This window comes from Microtus oregoni, unplaced genomic scaffold (genome assembly GCF_018167655.1).
Source record: "Microtus oregoni isolate MIOR12 unplaced genomic scaffold, Mior012 000009F_ref0000495, whole genome shotgun sequence".
Lineage (NCBI taxonomy): Eukaryota > Metazoa > Chordata > Mammalia > Rodentia > Cricetidae > Microtus > Microtus oregoni.
The window spans coordinates 23,740,819-23,761,932 of NW_024543068.1; the positions used below are offsets into that span (position 1 = coordinate 23,740,819).

Genomic DNA, 21,114 nt, shown 5'->3' on the forward strand with positions numbered 1-21,114 from the left:
CTCTGTATCTACCAGAATGTACCTAAATAAAAATACAGTGCTTTGAAAATTAAAAGAGAAAGCAAAAGAAATAAACTTTACTTAAAACACAAACCAGTTCCTCATTTTGCACTGTCTGCTGACTGCCAGCTCAGCACTCAGTGAGCTACACATTCCTTTTAGTCATTGTTCCTTAAGGTCCCACTGTTTTATTTTTGCTCTATCTCCCCAAATCCCAACCCCCTCCAGTGATGGGGGCCATTAACCAGAGCTTTACTGTAGTGACAAGACGCCAATTCCTAGGCTCTGTGGAACATATGCCTCTTTCCAGAACACACCCAAACAATTAACACATTTCTAATGACATAATTTAAAAACTCATCGAAACAAACAGCATAAACGATTCTTATTCTCAGGAAAAGCCTGGCGGGGCAGGCTTCTAGCTATACTGCTGTCCCCAGTGCCTACACGAGACTTCCAGAAATGCTCTTTGTGACTCACGTTAACACTTATTAGTAAGCAGCAAGCACTCATTAAACTGACATCGGAGACTTCACAAAATAACGGTCTGACAAGAGCAAGAGGACATTTGATTTGATGCAGTGAGCCCTCATCAGTGCTGTTCACCTGCATCTAGGACTCATCATAAAAAACATGAAGTTTTCAAAGAGGCTCTCTGATTATGAGTTGCTAATATGTCCCGTGTAGTTTTTAAAACTGTCAAAGCTTTTGAAAACATCCCACAACAAAAGAGAAGTGGGCTACTTAAAAGCTGATTTGCTTATCGAGAAACCTGGAAAAAGGGGAGGAAATGAAATAAGACCTTGCATTTTAAGTTGGCGTCCAATGACAAAAATTGCAAAAGGAACCTGGTGCTAGATGCTCGGTCCGAGATCCGGTTCCAAAAAGTTTAGAGCAGAGATGAACTTGCAGAACCAAGACCAGCAAGTGACCGTAGAACAATGAATATACAAAGCACTATATGAACACCAGCCAGAAAACTATGGGGCTAGCTGGCTGGCCGTGGTGGTTTGCAAGAGAATGGCCCCTTAGGCTTATGGTAGTTGGTGATCAAATTAGGAAGGATTGGGAGGTGTGTTTGCCCAGTGCCTCTGTGGATAGGATGTAAGCTCTCAGTTACTGCTCCAGCGCCATGCCTGCCTGTGCTACCAGCCACACTCCCCAGCATGATGGTAATGGATAACCCTTCGACTCTATAAGCCAAGTCCCCAGTTAAATGCTTTCTTTTATAAGCTGCCTTGGTCATGGTGTCTACTCACAGCAATAGAAAAGGCAATGACACTGACGCATAGCCAACTCTTGAAGGTAGGCACAGAATATATGCCAGGCTCCAGAACATCAAAGAAGCAGTGGGAGAAAAGAAGAGGAATAGTTTATTTGCACTTTAAAAATTGCTATTAATTTGCACGACTGACAAGTTTTGCTTCACACTGGACAACCTGACATAAATTAACTTGGATGTGAGGTTTTGTAAAATTAAAAATGAGAGCCGGGCGATGGTGGCGCCCGCCTTTAATCCCAGCACTTGGGAGGCAGAGGCAGGCGGATCTCTGTGAGTTCGAGACCAGCCTGGTCTACAGAGCTAGTTCCAGGACAGGCTCCAAAGCCACAGAGAAACCCTGTCTCAAAAAAAAAAAAAAAAAAAAAAAATTAAAAATGAATATAAATCAAGTGGTTTTTTTTTTTTTTTAAATCTCAGCCACATTTTTAGTTAATGAAAGTCAGCATGACCCCCTGGACTGCATAATGATGGCTGGGTTAGCAATGGGGTCTCAGTGATACCATGGCTGTCCTTGGGTCATAGTGCAACATATCACTCACAACCATGGTGAAAAGTACAGTACATGCTTTTACATCTAGTACAGAGTATTCACCAAGTAAATAATCAAATGATATAATTAACCATGCATTTATTATACTACTATACCGTATTGTTTAAAATCATGATTTTAGAGTACACTTTTGTTGTCATTGCTGTCAGTTTGTTTGTTCGTTTTTTGAGGCCGGGCCTCCTGTAGCTTAGGCTGGCCTTGAACTTATGTGGCTGAGGAAGACCCTGAATTCCTGATCTTCTTGTCTCTGCCTCCCAACTACCAGGATTATAGGTGTGTAGCATGTTCCTTCTTGTTACAGGGCGATGTTAACTGGAAAACGGTCTCGGACTCGTCCTTCCTGTCCTTCAGAAAAGGCCTGTTGGGCACCGGAGAGCTTCAGGTGTGCACTGCCCTGAAGACCTCCCAGGGGAAAAATTGGGGAATGACAGGGATGGTCCTGGCTCGCAGGGAGTGAGTGTTTTCGTGTCTTAGTTTTAAAGAAAAAGTTTAAAAAGTAAAATATGAAAATAAGAGTAGATTAAATTTTTTAAAAGCTAATAGAATAAGGACAGGAAGGAAAATTGAATTTATATGGTAAATAACATGTTTGTATTTTAAGCTGTTATAACAAGAATCAAAAAGTTGAAAACAAAACAAAACCAGTCCCTTAAAACCAGTCTGCCAACCAGGCAGTGGTAGTGTACTCCTTTTGAGTTCGAGGTCAGGCTGATTCACAGTCTGACTTCCAGGACGGCAAAAGCTACACAGGGAAACCCTGTCTCAAAATAAAAAAAAAATAAAAATATAAAAAACAAACAAACAAAACAACAAAAACCAAACAAAGTCCTGCAGTCCCTCTCACAGTCGTGTCCTGCTCAGGAGCGACACTCTTCTGTCACTAAATCTCTTGTGCAGCGAGAGGCACAAACGCCCTGACGTCACTAGCGTGCAGAAGACATCACACTGCATGCCTTTAGCCCAGGGGCCACAGGTGGCACCAGACAGTGTGGGCGGCTTTGCCAACAATGAATCCGGCTACTGCTACAATGCAGAACTGCTAGCAATGGTTACTCCATTTGGTAAAACTCCTCTATTTTGGTTAAACAATGACAATTTCCAAGCTAAAGCCACTAGGTTCTGAGAACTGAAGTAACCTGTTTGTCTAGATGCTCACCCTCTGTGCCCTATGGACCCTAGGAACGGGTGACTAGGAAAGCTGCTTACCTAGCACGTGCCCTTCTCACTGCTCACCTTACTTCCCTAGCGACCCCTAGCAACTACCTGCCATAAAGGGGAGATTTTCAGTGGCCTTCCTCCTTTCCATTTTGTGGTCTATAACTAACTACTCTAGCCCATAAGCCAATAGACTCTGATTCTTACGCCAGAGCCCCCCTCAGTGGGTCATTTTCCAACCAAGGCCTGCGCTGTCTTATGAGTCAGTCTCTGACTCCCATCTTGATGGTCTCACAAGAACACACATCCCTCAAGCGGTGAATGATGGTAGGTAGCATTCCTCCAAACCACAGCTTAGTTAGGTACAAGGGTAACAAAACAATGTTAAAGCCTCAGAAATAACCCAACTAGAAGTGGTAGACCAGTAATCTTCTGGAATCAAGATTCTTTGTCTAAATAAATAAAGTGATAATAAACTAAGAAAACGGGCCTCACCTAAATCCAAGGATACCGGTATTAGCCATCACATAAGCCAAGCCAAGGATGCCACTTCCCATGATGGCGTTCATCACATTAAAGACTGAGAAACCAAAGGAAACACCTGGGGATGCCTGCCGGTGAGGTTCCTGTAAACATACAATTTAACTACTTTAAAAGTCTGTCGAAACACCACTGTCAAATTACGGAGCTGATATACAAGCCTGAGGATCTGTGTGTAGGACTAACTAGCTAACCAGGACAGGGTTAGCTCTTCTGTTGTGTAACACAAGCGAGAGTCATCTGGGAAGAGGAAACCTCAGTTGAGAGGATCCCTCATTAGACTAGCCTGTAGGCAAGCCTATGGGGACCATTTTCCTGATATGGAATGGCATGACCCACTTTGGGTGGTTTCCACCTCCTCGTTCCTGCCCTGGTTTCTCTTCATGACGGCTGTAGTTGTAAAATGGAATAAACCCGTTGTTCCCCAAGTTGCTTTTGCTCATGGCCTTTGTCACTGTCACACCAATAGAAAGCAGATTTGGATACAGCACTTGGTCCTTTCCTTTTCACCTACTGGTGCAACTCGAGGAACCTAGTCTCCCAGAAAAATTACCTCCTCCAGTACAGGGCCCAGGCTGGCTTTCCTAGGAGCCGTGGCCTTTCTAGTGACTTGAATTCAAGAGATTAAGATAAGGGAAGCAGAGGGTGGAGACTGAGGAAAGGAAGAGGCCTTAGCTCACGTGACTCCTGAAGAATCCCAGTGTCAGCTTGGAGCTGCTGTCCGTAACTGTTCCTCCCCAAGTCCTAGGGCTGCAAAACTAACCTTTTATTTATATACCTAGTGAATTAAGTCTGCCCAGCACGGATCATCACAGGGACAACAGAAGCAAACTATCAACTGTCACAGTCCAAGGATTCAGTTGAAACGTGGAGCCCCAGGACTGAAAAGCAGTTCTGGGTTAGGTTGTCTAGCATGCCCAAGGCCCTGGGCTGGACCTTCAGCACCTTAGAGGGGGCTGGGACCTTGGGGCACACACAGTGTACTACATCTGCTTGAGGTTAAGGACGAACTATGTGCATATTAACAGATCCCTCTCCTCGTTTTTACTCTCGTGGACTTCGGTATTAAAGTGCCTTCCGCTCACCTTTCCCTTCGCCCGCATGATTAAGTCCAGAAAAGAAATCTCTCGATTACTGTAAAGATCTCACAAGACTAGAGGAAACTGAAAGGCTACAAAGATACAAAACAACTGTGAGTCACCAAGTCCTAGCTCATCCCGCTGGTGTCCCAAGCCCCACTCTCGACTCAGGGCGCCAAGCTGCTAGCACATTCCAAACTCGGCTGGGGTCAGTGGTTCGAGTCCCACCCTGGGGTCCATCCCCTCCCCCCAACCTCCAGTCCAGAACTCTTCTAGCAAGCTCTGAAGGATGCCGCGGCGCACCAGCCCCGCGCTGCTAGCGGAGCCCACTTACGTTGCTTAGCAACGGGCTCCACTCTTCCGCAGCCGCCGCCTCCTCGGGCTGCTGGGCAGAGACGTACCATCCCGGCTGGGCTTGGATGCTGCCCTGAGACGCCTGCATGCTTCCCCGCTCCCGACTACCAAGTCCATCAGCGATCCTCTGGCCCGGCCCCACTCGCCCCGCTGAGTCGCGTCAGGGGCGGAGTTACGGGCCTGGCCCTTCCGGGTTCCCGTAGCTCACCGCGGCCGGGAAGAGTGGAGCTAGTCCGTCCACGAGACCTGACTTTACGCTCCCTCTGCGGCCAACAGTGATGACGTCGCCGAGAGCACGCCCTCGCTTTGAAGACCCATTTCTGATCTGCACCAGAGCATGAGGTGAGTGAGGGTTCTGGTCCCTAGCCGGCCTCGATGACGCTGGCCTTGGGAAGGTGAGGCTGATGAGGGGTCCTCCGTGTCCCGGGTTATACGAAAGACCTGACGGTCAGCCAGCGGCAGAACTCGTGCTCTCATCTCCCGCCCAAGGAGGCGGAAAAACCACCAGGCCGTTTATCTTCTTGGTCAACCGGCTGCTAAGTAAGCCAAGACCCTTGGTGAGGATTGGGGTATAGCCCAGTGGTTGAACGATTGCCTAGCATGAGTGATGCCCAATATTAGGATCCCAGTACCAAAAATCTTTTCATGAGTCTTTCTTCACATTTTCTAATGATAAATGGACACCTAGAATTACTCGCTGTCAGTGTAGTTCATTAAGTACTAGTATAAACCTAAACTTCATTGCTTTATATTATAGGGATCTCTGACGGTACCCTTTGCCACTGGTTTGGTATTTTAAAAGATGAAGTGAATAATTAATAGTGTGCTTCAAACACCCGGTCGAGCCTCGACATTCAAAATACCGAAGCCTTTCCTTATAGGCAAGACACGTGGCAGTACAGTATGAATGACGTCCTGGCAATATACTGAGGTCATGTGGAAGGGGAGGACATCTCACTTATCCAGACTGACCTGGACGGTTGCCGAGCCTCCTGCCTTCCCTTCTGAGTGGAGTATTGGAATCAGAGGCCTGCAATGCTGAAAGCCCATGGGTTTGTGTGTGCATACTAGGCAGACACTCTTCTAGCTGAGCTGTGTCCCCAGCTCTTAAGGTCATTCTTGAGCAAGGATTTTGTTTTTTGAACTTGGTCTCAAATGCTGGCCTTGAACTTTTAGTCTTCCTGCCTCTCTATTGCTGAGATTACAGGCAGGCACCACCATGATATAAGTGAGGCTGGGGATAGACCCCAAGGCTTCATGCACGCTAGGCAAGCCGCCTCTTAAGCCTCGCTGAACCGCTTACAGCCACATAACTTTGGGTGGTTGACTTACTCCCTAGCTTACAAACAAACTTCATAATATAGCTTCTGATACAACAGCCCATAAGAATATCCTAGGAAGTTTTGCCATTGGTGGCATCATCTGTTGTAGCCATTTCATTTAGAGGTGCCCTTTTCTCAGCTTTAACACAATTCTATATGTGTTCCATAGAAATTGTGAATGAGGTCATTGAGTGTAGGAGGTTGCTGGACAACTAGTCCTTCTGTTACAAGGGCAAGAGGACTGAAGATGGAAATTTGTTGTTTAACCAATGACAAAGATTGTACCGTCCAGCAGGAGAGTCTGTCTTCCCATGCCATTCTAGCTTTCTCTTAGCTCTTAGCAGGTGATTTGAAAGAGAATTTATGTTTTCATTCTCGAAAGCCTCTGTGAATGTCGTCATAGGTAGTTTGATGGTGTTTTTTAAATCTTCCTAGAATCTTATGGAAGCCATTCGGATTCTCAAGAAGACTTCTGCAAGGAGCACGGTGTCACCCCAGTGAATCAGTATCTCTGTCTGCATTGACAAGGAGGACGTTGGTACCGAGGCTTAGGAAAGCACCTAGCATTTTGTGGTTGGGTCAAAGACAAGGATTCTCAGCCATGCCAGAAACAGAAGCAAGTGTGAGAGATACTGAACTATTTTCCCCACCCTCTGAGGTGCGAGGAATGACAGAACTTGATAGAACAGCTTTTAAAAAGACGGTGTCCATCCCAGTGCTCAAAGTGAGAAAAGAAGTAGTCAACAGGTTGATGCGAGCCCTCAAGAGGGTGGCTCTGCAGCGTCCGGGCATAAAGCGTGTCATTGAAGACCCTAATGATGGTGATACTAGACTGATCATGTTGGATCCCTTCAAAATGCTGACCGTTGATTCCTTTGAGAAAGCAGAACTCGGTGTTTTAGAAGAACTTGCTGTCAACCCACAGCTGTCCGAATACAATTTGGAGCTAACTTACGAGAATTTTAAATCAGAGGAAATTTTGAGAGCTGTGCTTCCCGAGGGTCAAGACGTGACCTCGGGGTTCAGCAGGGTTGGACACATTGCACACCTGAATCTCCGAGATCATCAGCTCCCGTTCAAGCATTTGATTGGTAGGTGTATTATAGTCGGATTCATGTTCTAAGAAAAGAAGAAGAAAAGACTAGTTCTGATTTCAGTGCTTAAGTTTCTATTTTAAAATGCTAACTTACAGAAGAAAGGTAGTTTTGTTTTAATTTGAAGCCAGATTGTAAGCACCACCCATGTTTTTGAAGGGCATTTTGGATATATCTTCTCCGTAGTCACAGGATTGGCATAGACTTTGGGTCTCCCATCACAGAAAAGCTCTGTTCTGTATTGAACATAATTCTTTCGGTCCAAAAAGCCATTAGGCCTTTGGGATGATGTTCAGCACTAGGTTTCAAAACTTCCTGTGTTTTAGAGTCAAATATACCATGCCATTCATATGCTGATTCAGGTAATTAAGCCTCCTCTTTATGTGAAGCACTTTAAAACATTTTAAGTGTTCCCGAGAAGCTGGGAAGTAATGTACACTCTACTATTGTAGCTACATGGAGACCCAAGGCCTTTATTCTTTAGACAGAAGACTAATCAAAATTATATTTTATATAAATACTCAGTGTCCATGCATTCTGTAGATTAGTACTCTTTTAATATAGTAATTTTCAAAACTTGGGGCCAGGTGGTGGTGGTGCACACCTTTAATCCCAGCACTCGGGAGGCAGAGGCAGGTGGATCTCTGTGAGTTCGAGGCCAGCCTGGTCTACAAGAGCCAGTTTCTGGACAGGCTCCAAAGCTACAGAGAAACCCTATCTCAAAAAAAACACCCCCCCCCCCCAAAAAAAAAACCCCAAAAAAATCTTGTGGGGATTATTCTCAGTTTTAAAATGCAGTATTTAGTGTTTTGCATGGTTAGGGCTTGAGGATGCTTTTCTGCATCTCTGCTCCTGCACAGCAGTGAGTAGGGACTAGGTGCGGCGTCAGATGTGGGCTTTCATGTAGTACCTGCCTACCCCAATGCACAGCATTCTGTGCCCATTCTTGCTTTTTAGTTTTATGTAAAGTATACGGGGTGTTAAAAATAAAACACTCTGGCCTGAGATACAGCTCAGCAGGCTTACCAAATAAAGTGCAAAGCCCTAAGTTTTAGCTGTGGAGTTTTAGAATTACTTTTAATGTTTTTAATTTCATTTAAAATTAACTTCTATGTCTCAGAAGTTAGTGGAAGGCAACAGAGCCGTGACTATGGGCAGCACAAACTGGACTTGGACTTGATGGATGGGGGAAAAAAGGACAAAGTTGGGTGGGGAGGGGAGGAGGATGGATCTGGGAGGAGTTGGGGAGGGGAGTTAATAGCCTCAAAACTCATTGTACAAATTCTCAAAAAAAATTTTTTAATTGAGATCAGATATTTAAAGCAGAACACAGTAAGCAAGCCATTGTTTCATTATCTTACCATATTCTGAGTTCTGAAATTCTCATTGTATTCCAGCGAATTTATATTCAGTACATTTTACTAACTTACAGCTGCAATTCTTTCCTTATGAAATGATTTTTACATAATTTTGAAATGTTGACGAAAAGACCACAGGTCCTCAAAAAATATTGTAATGGTGCCCATACGTACTCTTTGTACTATGGCTGTCAGTCATTAGCTTATCTCTTTGTTTTTTAGAATTGTAGGCAAAATTATACACACCAAGTACAGTTTTTATTTGTAAACCAAAAGAAAATGTAATTAATTTCTGTTAAGTATTTTTAATTTTAATTTCACAAACAATAAGCAGTATATACAATGAATTTTCACTTTTAGGTCAAGTTATGATTGACAAAAACCCAGGAATCACCTCTGCAGTAAATAAAACCAGCAATATTGACAATACATACCGAAATTTCCAAATGGAGGTGTTGTCTGGAGAGGAGAATATGCTGACCAAGGTACTGTGCCGTAACACCAACCCAGAGTGAACAGACAGCTGGTGTTCGGAGTCCAGGCAGCACATGTTCATCTACCCAGGGTTGAAGTGCTGTGTAAGACTGCACAACGTGGGCTGGAGAGATGGCTCAGTGGTTAAGAGCACTGCCTGCTCTTCCAAAGGTCCTGAGTTCAATTCCCAGCAACCACATGGTGGCTCACAACCATCTGTAATGGGGTCTGATGCCCTCTTCTGGCCTGCAGGCATACACACAGACAGAATATTGTATACATAAAAAATAAATAAATATTAAAAAAAAAAAAAGACTGCACAACTTGTGTGCTCTCTCCAGAGGACTCCGTTAAATCCTGCTATCTTGCTAGTGGAGCAGTCCATCAGTAGAGTCCTAGCTCTCTGTAGTGCAGGGATTGCCCATGGACAGTGCATGACAGTGACAGAAACACTGCGGAACTGTGTGTACAAAGTCGTTCTTGAGACATCCACCTGCCGGGTTATTCCTGGGCAGTTGGGGCACGGGGTGTGGGGAGGAGGTTGGGGTGTGTGTGTGGGGGGTAGACACTTAAATGTTTCCAGCTCTGGCCAGAAGCACCTGGTGCTTCTCCGAGGGGAGAAGGTAATATACCAATATGAGATTAGGGCCCAGGAAACAGAAGAAAGACATAGCAGATTTGTCCAACTTAGGAACTTTCTGGTCTTTGATTCTTTGTTCATAAAACAAGGGGCTTAAAATATCTAATTTATAGACATGAAATTTGTAAAATTTCAGTAATTGTCATCTAAAAACATAGATACCTCAAATTCTAACATATCTCCTCCCTTTGCTCGCTGCGTGAAGTGCTCTGTGAGAGGGAGGTTCAGATGCTTCATGCTGTTTTCATCCTTCATCTGCTAACATAAGCCAGTTGGTTGGCCTCTCTACAGCATTCCTCATGGGAATTGGAATCAACTTATGGCCCTTTAGGATGGGAACAACTATTTGGCTTTGGAGAGCTGACTTTTCTCATGGAAAAGGTGAATGCAAGATATTAACTGGCCGCAGGAATGGTATAAACACCAGGATTCCAATCAAAATGTTTTTAAGTGAAGTTATTTGTTCCTGTGATAGTAACATTTACATGTGTGTTCTCATGTGTGCATACATAACCTATCCTGTTTCAGTGAACAGACTTTAAATCCTGTGAGATTAACTAAAAACATGCTACCCTTCTCAGGTTCGAGAAAACAACTACATGTATGAGTTTGATTTCTCCAAAGTCTATTGGAATCCTCGTCTTTCCACAGAACACGGCCGGATCACTGAACTTCTCAATCCTGGAGATGTCTTGTTTGATGTTTTTGCTGGGGTTGGGCCCTTTGCCATTCCAGCAGCAAGGAAAAACTGCACCGTATTTGCCAATGATCTCAATCCTGAGTCTCACAAATGGCTGTTGCACAACTGTAAACTAAATAAAGTTGACCAAAAAGTGAAAGTCTTTAACATGGATGGAAAAGACTTCCTCCAGGGCCCAGTCAGAGAAGAATTGATGCTTCGGCTCGGACCGTCAGCCGAAGCAAAACCCTCTGTCCACATCGTCATGAACTTGCCCGCAAAGGCGATAGAGTTTCTCAGTGTTTTCAAGTCCCTCCTAGATGGGCAGCCGTGCAGCAGTGAGCACCTCCCAACAGTGCACTGTTACTGTTTCTCCAAAGATGCCAATCCTGCTAAGGATGTTTGTCAGCAAGCTGGAGCTGTGTTAGGCATTTCCTTGGAGGTGAGTAGTTCAGTTCACCTTGTGAGAAATGTGGCCCCTAACAAGGAAATGCTGTGCATCACCTTCCAGATTCCTGCCGCGACACTCTACGGGAACCGGGCCCTGAGTCTAGGTGAGCAAGTTCTTCAGACTGGAGCTGTGTGTTGTGGGGTGTGGGTGGGTGTGGCTCACACCTGCTCATACATTCACGTGTGCGTGTGGAGAATTTGGAAGTGGGGAAATTACAGTAGCTTCAGTCATTTTGTGTGTGACACCTTGCCACTTAGTTTAGAGTTCCTCAAGTTTTAGCATGGTATGTGGTTTAGTCTAATGGGTTTGTTTTGTTAAAATAATTAATCCACAGCAATGTTTTTGAAGTTGACTGAATAGAAAAAAAAATCTTAATATTTTTTTAAATTCAATTGTTATTCAATTGCTAAAAATCCTCTAAAATGGGCTTTCTGAATCTGTTACAGAGAATTCTGAAGAGCCATCTCTGAAACGGCAGAGGACAGATAATTCCTTCTCAGAACCACAAATTACATCAGATTCTTAGCTTGAAAACTTTTCTACATCTCCCCAGTAAATTTTTTGTGAAGAAGTACAATTTGTATGATTTTGTAAACTTTAAATATTGGGTATTTGTTATTGAACCCTTATGTTTTGCTCTTACAAAGGGAACATTACCAAAGTAAAATTTAACCAAAATAAGCTGAACTTGTATAATAGACTGTTCTGTTGTTGGAATTTCAGGCACGCACCACCATTATCCAGTATAGTTTTCAAATAGAATTGGTATGGGCATGGAAGATGGCTCAGAAGGTAAAGGAAGTTGCTGCCAAGCCTGGGGACCTGAGTTTGATCCCTGGAACCAACATTTGAAAGGAGAGACTCCTGAAAGTTTCCCTCTGACCTCACGCATGCGTCAAGGCACTCGTGCGTGCACACATATGCAGAATAAAATGAACTCATTAGTCTCAATCATATAACAAATTTAATCCAAGTTATTTTTATTAAATAAATGCACTTTCAGTAGCGTCTGTCCCTTGGAAAGAGTTTTTAAAGATTGAGCGACTATATTCTGCTTAACTAGGGAAGCATTTAACTACATTGTAGTTATTAGTGAAAACACGTGATTGATTTATGCAACTTCTCTACTACCAATTAGCAGTATAAAAGTAACACAAAATTATTTAGATGAGGAATAGGAAAACTACATCTGCCAAGTCACATGTGGCATAATGGCCTATGGCATGAGGATTTTCTTACATTTTCATGATTGAAAAATATTTTGTGACATGGAACTTACATGAAATTTGAGTTTGGGGTTTTGGTGCATGAAGTTCCATTGGCACCTGCCCTCCCTGTTCGTTTTCACACTGTCTACAGCTGCTCACGATCGACACCGGAGTGGAACAATTGCAACACAGACCTCGAGGTGACACTCATGGCCGTACTGCAGCTTGGCATGCTACAGATCCTAGGGACATGGTTGTGTCTCAACAGATAGCATTTCAAATGGTCTGTCCATAACCAGGCTACACATTGTTGTTTGAGACAAGAGTCTCATATTATAGCTCAGTCTGACCCAGAATTCACTGTATAGCCCAGGGTGGACTTGAACTCACAACAGCCCTCCTGCCTCAGCCTCCCCCCATGTGCTAGGATTACAGGTGAGTCACCAAGCCCAGCTTCACAAGTTTCCTCTTTTTGTAAGTAGTGCATACTCATATATCAGGATAAATGGATCTTGGGGATGTTACGCTTTGACAGTTCAGTGGGGTATAAATCATTTTGATATCACTTAGATAACAAGGCATCTATACCCTTGACTGAAAGAAAGGGAGAAAGAGAGAGAGAGAGAGATAAAGGAAGGAAGAAAAAATGAAAATGCATTGTTATTACCACACCAAGTGCCTGTCTGTACTTTTAGATAATTCACAAAAATTCAAAAACCTCAGCCAGAGTAGCAAATAAAACAAAAATAAGGCTATAACTTACTTTTAAGTCTCCAAATGACTTTGAGCCAATTAAAGAAAGCCATTTACTCTTCCTGAGTGAATTGTGTTTTGAGTGCAGCAACTGAAGAACTGTGTCCAGAGAAAATAAACATGTTTAAGAGGATTGGCCTCTGGCGAGAACAGTTGTTCAGCTCAGAACAGAGGGAGCACTGTCAGTAAGCAACTGAGAAGGTGAACAATTCTGCCCTGGCTTTGAAGGGGCTGACAGATGTTGCTAATACTGCCCAGTTCTTTGAAGCTTTGAGACCAGGCTTGGAATAACTAAAGATTAGCCACCGTGACTGCTCTCTGCATGGAACTGGAAATGAAAATGAAGCTTCAAAACACGCTATCATGTACAACTAAAGCAGAATCTGCTAAGTCTCTAATAAATGATTTTTTAAAGTATGTGGAGCAGAGGGCCTAGTTGGAGAAAGCCCGTGAGAGTGTCAGAGTTTAAAGGTTATACCTGCTGACTGTGTTATCCTGCAAGTGCCTTGTGAAAAGGCTGCGGTCTCTCAGACGTGGCTGAGCGAGCTGTATCTGGGAACCCTCATCTGCTTTCGTGACTAACAGTCCTCTCAGACGTGGCTGAGCGAGCTGTATCTGGGAACCCTCATCTGCTTTCGTGACTAACAGTCCTCTCAGACGTGGCTGAGCGAGCTGTATCTGGGAACCCTCATCTGCTTTCGTGACTAACAGTCCTCTCAGACGTGGCTGAGCGAGCTGTATCTGGGAACCTCATCTGCTTTCGTGACTAACAGTCCTCTCAGACGTGGCTGAGCGAGCTGTATCTGGGAACCTCATCTGCTTTCGTGACTAACAGTCCTCTCAGACGTGGCTGAGCGAGCTGTATCTGGGAACCCTCATCTGCTTTCGTGACTAACAGTCCTCTCAGACGTGGCTGAGCGAGCTGTATCTGGGAACCTCATCTGCTTTCGTGACTAACAGTCCTCTCAGACGTGGCTGAGCGAGCTGTATCTGGGAACCCTCATCTGCTTTCGTGACTAACAGTCCTCTCAGACGTGGCTGAGCGAGCTGTATCTGGGAACCTCATCTGCTTTCGTGACTAACAGTCCTCTCAGACGTGGCTGAGCGAGCTGTATCTGGGAACCCTCATCTGCTTTCGTGACTAACAGTCCTCTCAGACGTGGCTGAGCGAGCTGTATCTGGGAACCCTCATCTGCTTTCGTGACTAACAGTCCTCTCAGACGTGGCTGAGCGAGCTGTATCTGGGAACCCTCATCTGCTTTCGTGACTAACAGTCCTCTCAGACGTGGCTGAGCGAGCTGTATCTGGAACCCTCATCTGCTTTCGTGACTAACAGTCCTCTCAGACGTGGCTGAGCGAGCTGTATCTGGGAACCCTCATCTGCTTTCGTGACTAACAGTCCTCTCAGACGTGGCTGAGGGAGCTGTATCTGGGAACCCTCATCTGCTTTCGTGACTAACAGTCCTCTCAGACGTGGCTGAGCGAGCTGTATCTGGGAACCCTCATCTGCTTTCGTGACTAACAGTCCTCTCAGACGTGGCTGAGCGAGCTGTATCTGGGAACCCTCATCTGCTTTCGTGACTAACAGTCCTCTCAGACGTGGCTGAGGGAGCTGTATCTGGGAACCCTCATCTGCTTTCGTGACTAACAGTCCTCTCAGACGTGGCTGAGCGAGCTGTATCTGGAACCCTCATCTGCTTTCGTGACTAACAGTCCTCTCAGACGTGGCTGAGCGAGCTGTATCTGGAACCCTCATCTGCTTTCGTGACTAACAGTCCTCTCAGACGTGGCTGAGCGAGCTGTATCGGGAACCCTCACCTGCTTTCGTGACTAACAGTCCTCTCAGACGTGGCTGAGCGAGCTGTATCGGGAACCCTCATCTGCTTTCGTGACTAACAGTCCTCTCAGACGTGGCTGAGCGAGCTGTATCTGGGAACCCTCATCTGCTTTCGTGACTAACAGTCCTCTCAGACGTGGCTGAGCGAGCTGTATCTGGGAACCTCATCTGCTTTCGTGACTAACAGTCCTCTCAGACGTGGCTGAGCGAGCTGTATCTGGGAACCCTCATCTGCTTTCGTGACTAACAGTCCTCTCAGACGTGGCTGAGCGAGCTGTATCTGGGAACCCTCATCTGCTTTCGTGACTAACAGTCCTTGGCTGAGCGAGCTGTATCTGGGAACCTAACCTGCTTTCGTGACTAACAGTCCTCTCAGACGTGGCTGAGCGAGCTGTATCTGGGAACCTCATCTGCTTTCGTGACTAACAGTCCTCTCAGACGTGGCTGAGCGAGCTGTATCTGGAACCCTCATCTGCTTTCGTGACTAACAGTCCTCTCAGACGTGGCTGAGCGAGCTGTATCGGGAACCCTCACCTGCTTTCGTGACTAACAGTCCTCTCAGACGTGGCTGAGCGAGCTGTATCTGGAACCCTCATCTGCTTTCGTGACTAACAGTCCTCTCAGACGTGGCTGAGCGAGCTGTATCGGGAACCCTCATCTGCTTTCGTGACTAACAGTCCTCTCAGACGTGGCTGAGCGAGCTGTATCGGGAACCCTCACCTGCTTTCGTGACTAACAGTCCTCTCAGACGTGGCTGAGCGAGCTGTATCGGGAACCCTCATCTGCTTTCGTGACTAACAGTCCTCTCAGACGTGGCTGAGCGAGCTGTATCTGGGAACCCTCATCTGCTTTCGTGACTAACAGTCCTCTCAGACGTGGCTGAGCGAGCTGTATCTGGGAACCTCATCTGCTTTCGTGACTAACAGTCCTCTCAGACGTGGCTGAGCGAGCTGTATCTGGGAACCCTCATCTGCTTTCGTGACTAACAGTCCTCTCAGACGTGGCTGAGCGAGCTGTATCTGGGAACCCTCATCTGCTTTCGTGACTAACAGTCCTTGGCTGAGCGAGCTGTATCTGGGAACCCTCATCTGCTTTCGTGACTAACAGTCCTCTCAGACGTGGCTGAGCGAGCTGTATCGGGAACCCTCACCTGCTTTCGTGACTAACAGTCCTCTCAGACGTGGCTGAGCGAGCTGTATCGGGAACCCTCATCTGCTTTCGTGACTAACAGTCCTCTCAGACGTGGCTGAGCGAGCTGTATCGGGAACCCTCATCTGCTTTCGTGACTAACAGTCCTCTCAGACGTGGCTGAGCGAGCTGTATCGGGAACCCTCATCTGCTTTCGTGACTAACAGTCCTCCAGTTCGTTGAGTTTTGTCAGCATTTGCGGCTGACTTGTGCCACCTAATTTGTGTATCAAGAGTAAAGTTCGTAATTTAAAAGAATACAGTTTTTAAAAATTGTGTGTGTTTGTGTGTGTGCGCACGTGCCATGGAACACTTGTGGGGGTCAGAGGATAGCTTCATGCATTTGGTTTTTCCTACCTGTATGTGATTTCTGGAGAGTGAACTCAAGGCATCAGGCTTCCGAGGCAGAAACCTTTACCTGCCGCACTTCACTGGCCCTCGAGGTTATCAGTTTTAGCTTTTGATCCAATGCAAATTTTTCTCAACCAGAAGAACCAGCCTTAAATATTACTCTGGAATACTGAATAACCTCAGAAATTAACTTCATAAAGACTTGGGACTTGATGTCTTTTAGAAGTTCTGTATTTTGGGGTATGTGTTACAAGGGCCGAGGGAATTGTCGCCACATCAAACTATTTACAGCAGTAAAGGAGCTTCCACCAGGAAAACTAGAACCTACTCATGTACCCTGTAATGACAGATAATCAGGAAAAGAATGTAATCCTCTTGAAAAGGCCTTCCTACTCCTCCCAGAAGCCTGGGCTTGCCAAATGAAAAGCCCAGTGGCAGGTGTGGGACACGCCCCCTTGAGCTGTAATGGTACGCTGGAAACTCAGAAGACAGGACAGGCTTTCGCCATTGCTCTTGGTTGCCCACCAGAACTTGACGGTAAGACCTTTCGCTAGAGACACCACATACCTTGGTCATAAGACATGTAGAAGTCTAGCTGATACCAGGAAGTTCCCTCCCTCCTTGTGAGCTGTCATAGCTTTGTAGGCTACTGTGGGTAGAGGGGGAATGTCAAAGTTTTACTCAGACATGAACAATGATGACCAGGTTGGCCAGGTATGCCCAAGGGTGTGACAGCATGAATGTCATGGAGGTAAGCAACGGCTTTCCAACTGGCCTTAAGGCCTGCTCCACACGAGAAAACTCATGACTTGCACTATAAATCTGGCCCAGAAGCCATGGTTGGGGGGCTGATGGGTACCAAGAGTAGAATCTACTATTAGTCTGCTAAACGGATGTAATATCAAACTGCAGTCTAAATTCTTCTCTGTATATCCATAGATTAGCACAGCGCTCGAACTTCAGTGGGAAAGTTTCTTTGTATAGGGAATGATGATTAAGGCAGAAACTCATAACTGAACGCTCAGCTATGACTAGGACATCAATATTACCGCCACTACCACCCCCAAAGCTCAAGGACCATCACAGAAGAGGGGGCAAGAAGATTGAAAGAGCCAAAGATCAGGGGGACGAAAGGAAAACGGTGTTATCTGCAAATGACAGGAACACTGAGCTCATCTGTGGTTGCTTGCATGAGATAAAGTTAGTCAACATTCTAAGGGAGGAGGTAGTGTGAGCTCCCACCCGTAGCTTAAGAGCTATGGATAGAGGATAGCTTCTGGAAAAGGGTTCTTTTTATTTTATTTTTAAGGATGATATCACTGGTAGATCAGCCATGCTCCACTCCTAGGAGTTAACACAAACTGGATGTGGTGGGTTACTACAGACAAAAGACATGAAGTTGGGACAGGGTACGGGGGTAGTCTCGGAAGGGTAATGTGGAGGTGAATATGATCAAAATATATTGTATGAAATTCTCAAGGAATTAATACATTTTAAAATATCTTCCAAGTTATAAATAAACTTGGTTAATGTTCTAGTTTCATTTATGTTGCTGTGGGAGAAAGCAACTTATGGGGGAAAGAGGTTTACTTCAGCTAATACTTTGAGACTGGTTCATCAGTGTAAGGAAGTCAAGGCAGGAAGTTCAGGTAAGGAGCTGAGCCATCCTCAGGGAGCAGCAGAGAGAAATGAATGCCTGTGTACTTGTACTCACCTTGATTTTTCTACTTAGCTCAGGACCCCTGCCTAGGCAAGGGTGCTACACGCAGGCCAACCCAATATAGACCAGTCCATCATTGACACTTTAGCCAACCATCATAGTTGATACTGGATGTTCATGGGTTAAGACCAATATTTGACAGAATTAGCCCATTTGAAAAGAGAGTTGTAAAGATAAAATGTGTAGACCCTCATTACAGATGGTTAATAAATGTTAATTTCGATAATGTAAAACAATCAGGCCTCCAATTAAAGATGTTTTTGGGTTGCCCTGTCATGATCTTTACCGCCCCCCTCATATGATCCCTTCTCCCTCCCTCTCCTCGACTGGACCCCAGAGGTCAGTCCAGTGTTTGTTCATGGATCTCTGCATGTGCTTCTATCAGTTAATGGACAAAGGTTCTATGATGACAAATTTGGTTAGTCGCCAGTCTACTGGAGGTCAGTTCAGGCACCCTCTCCACCATTGGTAGGAGTCTTAGCTGTCATCCTGTGGATTCCAGGGAATTTCCCTAGCACCAGGTTTCTCCCTAACCCCATAATGGCTCCTTTCTCTCTATCAAGAGATCTCTTTCAGTCAGACAATGGTGGCACTCTTCTTTAATCCCAGCACTCAGAAGGCAGAGGCAGATGGAGATCTGTGAGCTCAAGGCCATCCTGGTCTACAGAGTTCCAAGACAGCTAGAGAAACCCTGTCTCTGTCTCGAAAAACAAAACAAACAAACAAACAAAAGATCTTTTATTGTCCCTCTGTGTCCCTCCCACAACTCGACCTCATGTTTTCATCCCCATTCCCTCCCCTCTACCCCTCTTCACCCCAGTTTATCCAGGAGATCTCACCTATTTCCCATTCCTAGGGCGATTCACGCATCCCTCTTAAGAGTCTTCCTTGTTACCTAGCTTCTCTGGGGCTGTGGATTGTTATCCTTTGCTTTTTATCTAATATCCACTTATGAGAGAGTACATACTGTGTTCGTCTTTCTGGGTCTGGGTTTCCTCACTAAGGAGGATTTTTTTCTAGTTCCATCCTCTTGCCTGCAAATTTCTTGATGTCATTGTTTTTTTTTTTCCCAGCTGAGTAATAAATAGTTCATTGTGTAAAAGTATCACATTTTCTTTATCCATTCTTTGATTGAGGAGCATCTAGGTTGTTTCCATGTTCTGGGTATTACAAATTATATTGCTATGAATATAGATAGTTGAGCAAGTATCTTTGTGGTATGTTTGAGCATTCTTTAGATATATATATTCAAGTAAGGACTTCTAAGGCAGATGCAAAACAAAGCCTGAAAGCCTTTGAAACATTTATCAATTAGCTCATTACCTTTAGATACATTAATTTCTGCATCCAAGTGCAGTGAAGTCCTAACCATAGGTTCATTGCTTCATTTCTTTCATCAGATTTACAGATTGGATTTAAAACCACGAATTCTCAAGTATCAAAAACATAATATAAGGAATGATAGGCACACTGAAGAGTGTCAGAACTAGATCTGGATTAAGAACTAACCTGTTACCTTGAAAAGCTATGTTCCGTACCCAGGAGTCTATGCCTCAGACTCACACAAGCTTGGGATACTCCGTGACTATCCTATCCACATCCCAACTCGAGGCAAAACCAAGGTACAATGAAAGTCCTTGAGGTTTCGGTGGAAAACTACATCAGCCTGCAAATTATACACAGAGAAATCTCACTTCAGTGCTGCCTTTTCCAGTCTCAGCATCTCATCATAAAATGAGCTCATGTTGGTAGTGAAAGGTGCCATTGATGTATTAAATTTTATTAGCTTACTTCTTTGAATTTGCTATGAAAGCGGAGGAATGCTGGGCTCTGGTGTATCATGAGAGCTGTACTAGGCTTGCCTCACTTTGCACTGCACAGAGCAGGCACGGAGTCTCTCACTGCCGAGGGAGCGTCATCATCCCAGGCCAGGCTTCACTCCACACATCCTGCTGGGAGGGAATGTGTCCGTTTGTCTAGACCACGAGTAAGAAGACATTAGAAAAAAAAGGAGAAGTTTTATAGGGAAAATATAGACTTGGATATTAACACTGAATGTTATAATAAAAAAGGCATTTGGAAACATGTTCCAGAAAAACACTGTAAGAAGAAAAAACTACAAAATGTACCATAAAGTCAAGTTTTATTTAAAAAAAATTTTTGTAAGTCTGTCAAACTCCATACATAGGAAAATCATTTATTCCATTCCTGTCTGATGAGAGTCAATGCTTCAATCCGTCTCTGAAGAACAGAAGTAGAAAATAAAGCTCTTCCAGGCATCTATATGCAACACATTCTCAGCTTGGTTCAGACTGTAGTAAGCACCTGAGCACGGCAGCGAGAGGTGGTGCAGCCTGTGCAGCTGTGTGCGCTGCCGTTTCACAAATTTCTTTACCTCCCACCCTGTTGGTTCGGCTCCAAGATCCAGCTCCCATGAAGGAGAAGACACAGGTTTATCTGGGCTGCCAGAAAAGCCCACTGAATGCATCCTGGAGTGCTCTGTGACAGGCAAGAGAAGACGTGTAGCCCCCCGCAAGGTCCTGTGGAGAGGCAGCTCGGACGTGGTTTAAATACCTGAAAGAAAGCAGAGTGAGGCACTGATGTGAGAACAGAACTCGCTGGCACTCTACACGGCAAGTGCCAAACTGAGCCTAATCTTAAAAGCAATTCTGAAACTGAAATGTTCAAGCTTTTATAAATGAACCTTTTAAAAGGAGACATGCTAACTGTATATGCAGATCGTCTAACGAGACTCAGCTACAAAGGACAGTGAAGTCGAAGAATAGTGCTGAAGGCTTATAAATTCTGATGAAATATTAAAATGTTCACTGTTTCACAATTTCCACTGCTGATTTGTTTTGTTGGCTGCTGTTTAGGTCCAATGAATGCTGTCCTCCTTGGCATGCTCTTAATAAACACACTTGATGGCACTATTATGTTACTAACATCTTCACAAAAGCGGTTTAAAGCAAACCCTTTAATACTGAAAACAAATGGGGCAGGGAAGAGAGCTCACAACAGTTCAGAATCACTTCAGTATCCCAAAAGCATATTGTCTCCTTCCTTGTAGGAATAGAAAC

The 21,114-nt window shown here is 44.8% G+C and overlaps 3 protein-coding genes across 6 annotated transcripts in view; 1 reads left to right on the forward strand and 2 right to left on the reverse strand.

The window, feature by feature from the left end:
- Positions 1 to 5,087, reverse strand: part of Slc38a6 (solute carrier family 38 member 6) — a 62,276-nt gene extending 57,189 nt beyond the window's left edge. Inside the window, exons 1-2 of one of the 2 annotated variants that reach the window (XM_041658786.1) lie at positions 4,941 to 5,087; positions 3,483 to 3,613 (exon numbers count right to left, since the gene is read on the reverse strand). In XM_041658786.1, coding sequence (XP_041514720.1) covers positions 3,483 to 3,613; positions 4,941 to 5,048 — 239 coding nt within the window. In that variant the 5' untranslated portion in view covers positions 5,049 to 5,087. The remainder of the gene's footprint in view (positions 1 to 3,482; positions 3,614 to 4,940) is intronic. The other variant, XM_041658787.1, reaches the window with a different exon arrangement.
- Positions 5,088 to 5,165: 78 nt separating this feature from the next.
- On the forward strand, positions 5,166 to 15,012 carry Trmt5 (tRNA methyltransferase 5). Of its 3 annotated transcripts, none has more exons than XM_041658824.1 (5): positions 5,166 to 5,302; positions 6,718 to 7,373; positions 9,095 to 9,219; positions 10,430 to 11,081; positions 11,425 to 15,012. In XM_041658824.1, the coding sequence occupies exons 1-5, from the start codon at positions 5,298 to 5,300 to the stop codon at positions 11,502 to 11,504; spliced, it is 1,518 nt and encodes a 505-aa protein (XP_041514758.1). In that variant the 5' UTR covers positions 5,166 to 5,297; the 3' UTR covers positions 11,505 to 15,012. The 3 variants fall into 3 exon arrangements, with proteins under 3 accessions (XP_041514758.1, XP_041514759.1, XP_041514760.1); XM_041658825.1 differs by having other exon boundaries at positions 10,430 to 10,969; XM_041658826.1 differs by lacking the exon at positions 5,166 to 5,302 and adding an exon at positions 5,421 to 5,500.
- Positions 15,013 to 20,166: 5,154 nt separating this feature from the next.
- The window catches only part of Mnat1 (MNAT1 component of CDK activating kinase), a 132,297-nt gene continuing 131,349 nt past the window's right edge, over positions 20,167 to 21,114 (reverse strand). The window contains exon 8 of the mRNA XM_041658381.1: positions 20,167 to 20,608. Coding sequence (XP_041514315.1) covers positions 20,488 to 20,608 — 121 coding nt within the window. The 3' untranslated portion in view covers positions 20,167 to 20,487. The remainder of the gene's footprint in view (positions 20,609 to 21,114) is intronic.

Coding starts and splice junctions, on each gene's coding strand:
- Trmt5 (XM_041658824.1), top strand. Junction 7,374..9,094: donor CCCGTTCAAGCATTTGATTG/GTAGGTGTATTA, acceptor TTTCACTTTTAG/GTCAAGTTATGATTGACAAA. Junction 11,082..11,424: donor GAACCGGGCCCTGAGTCTAG/GTGAGCAAGTTC, acceptor AATCTGTTACAG/AGAATTCTGAAGAGCCATCT.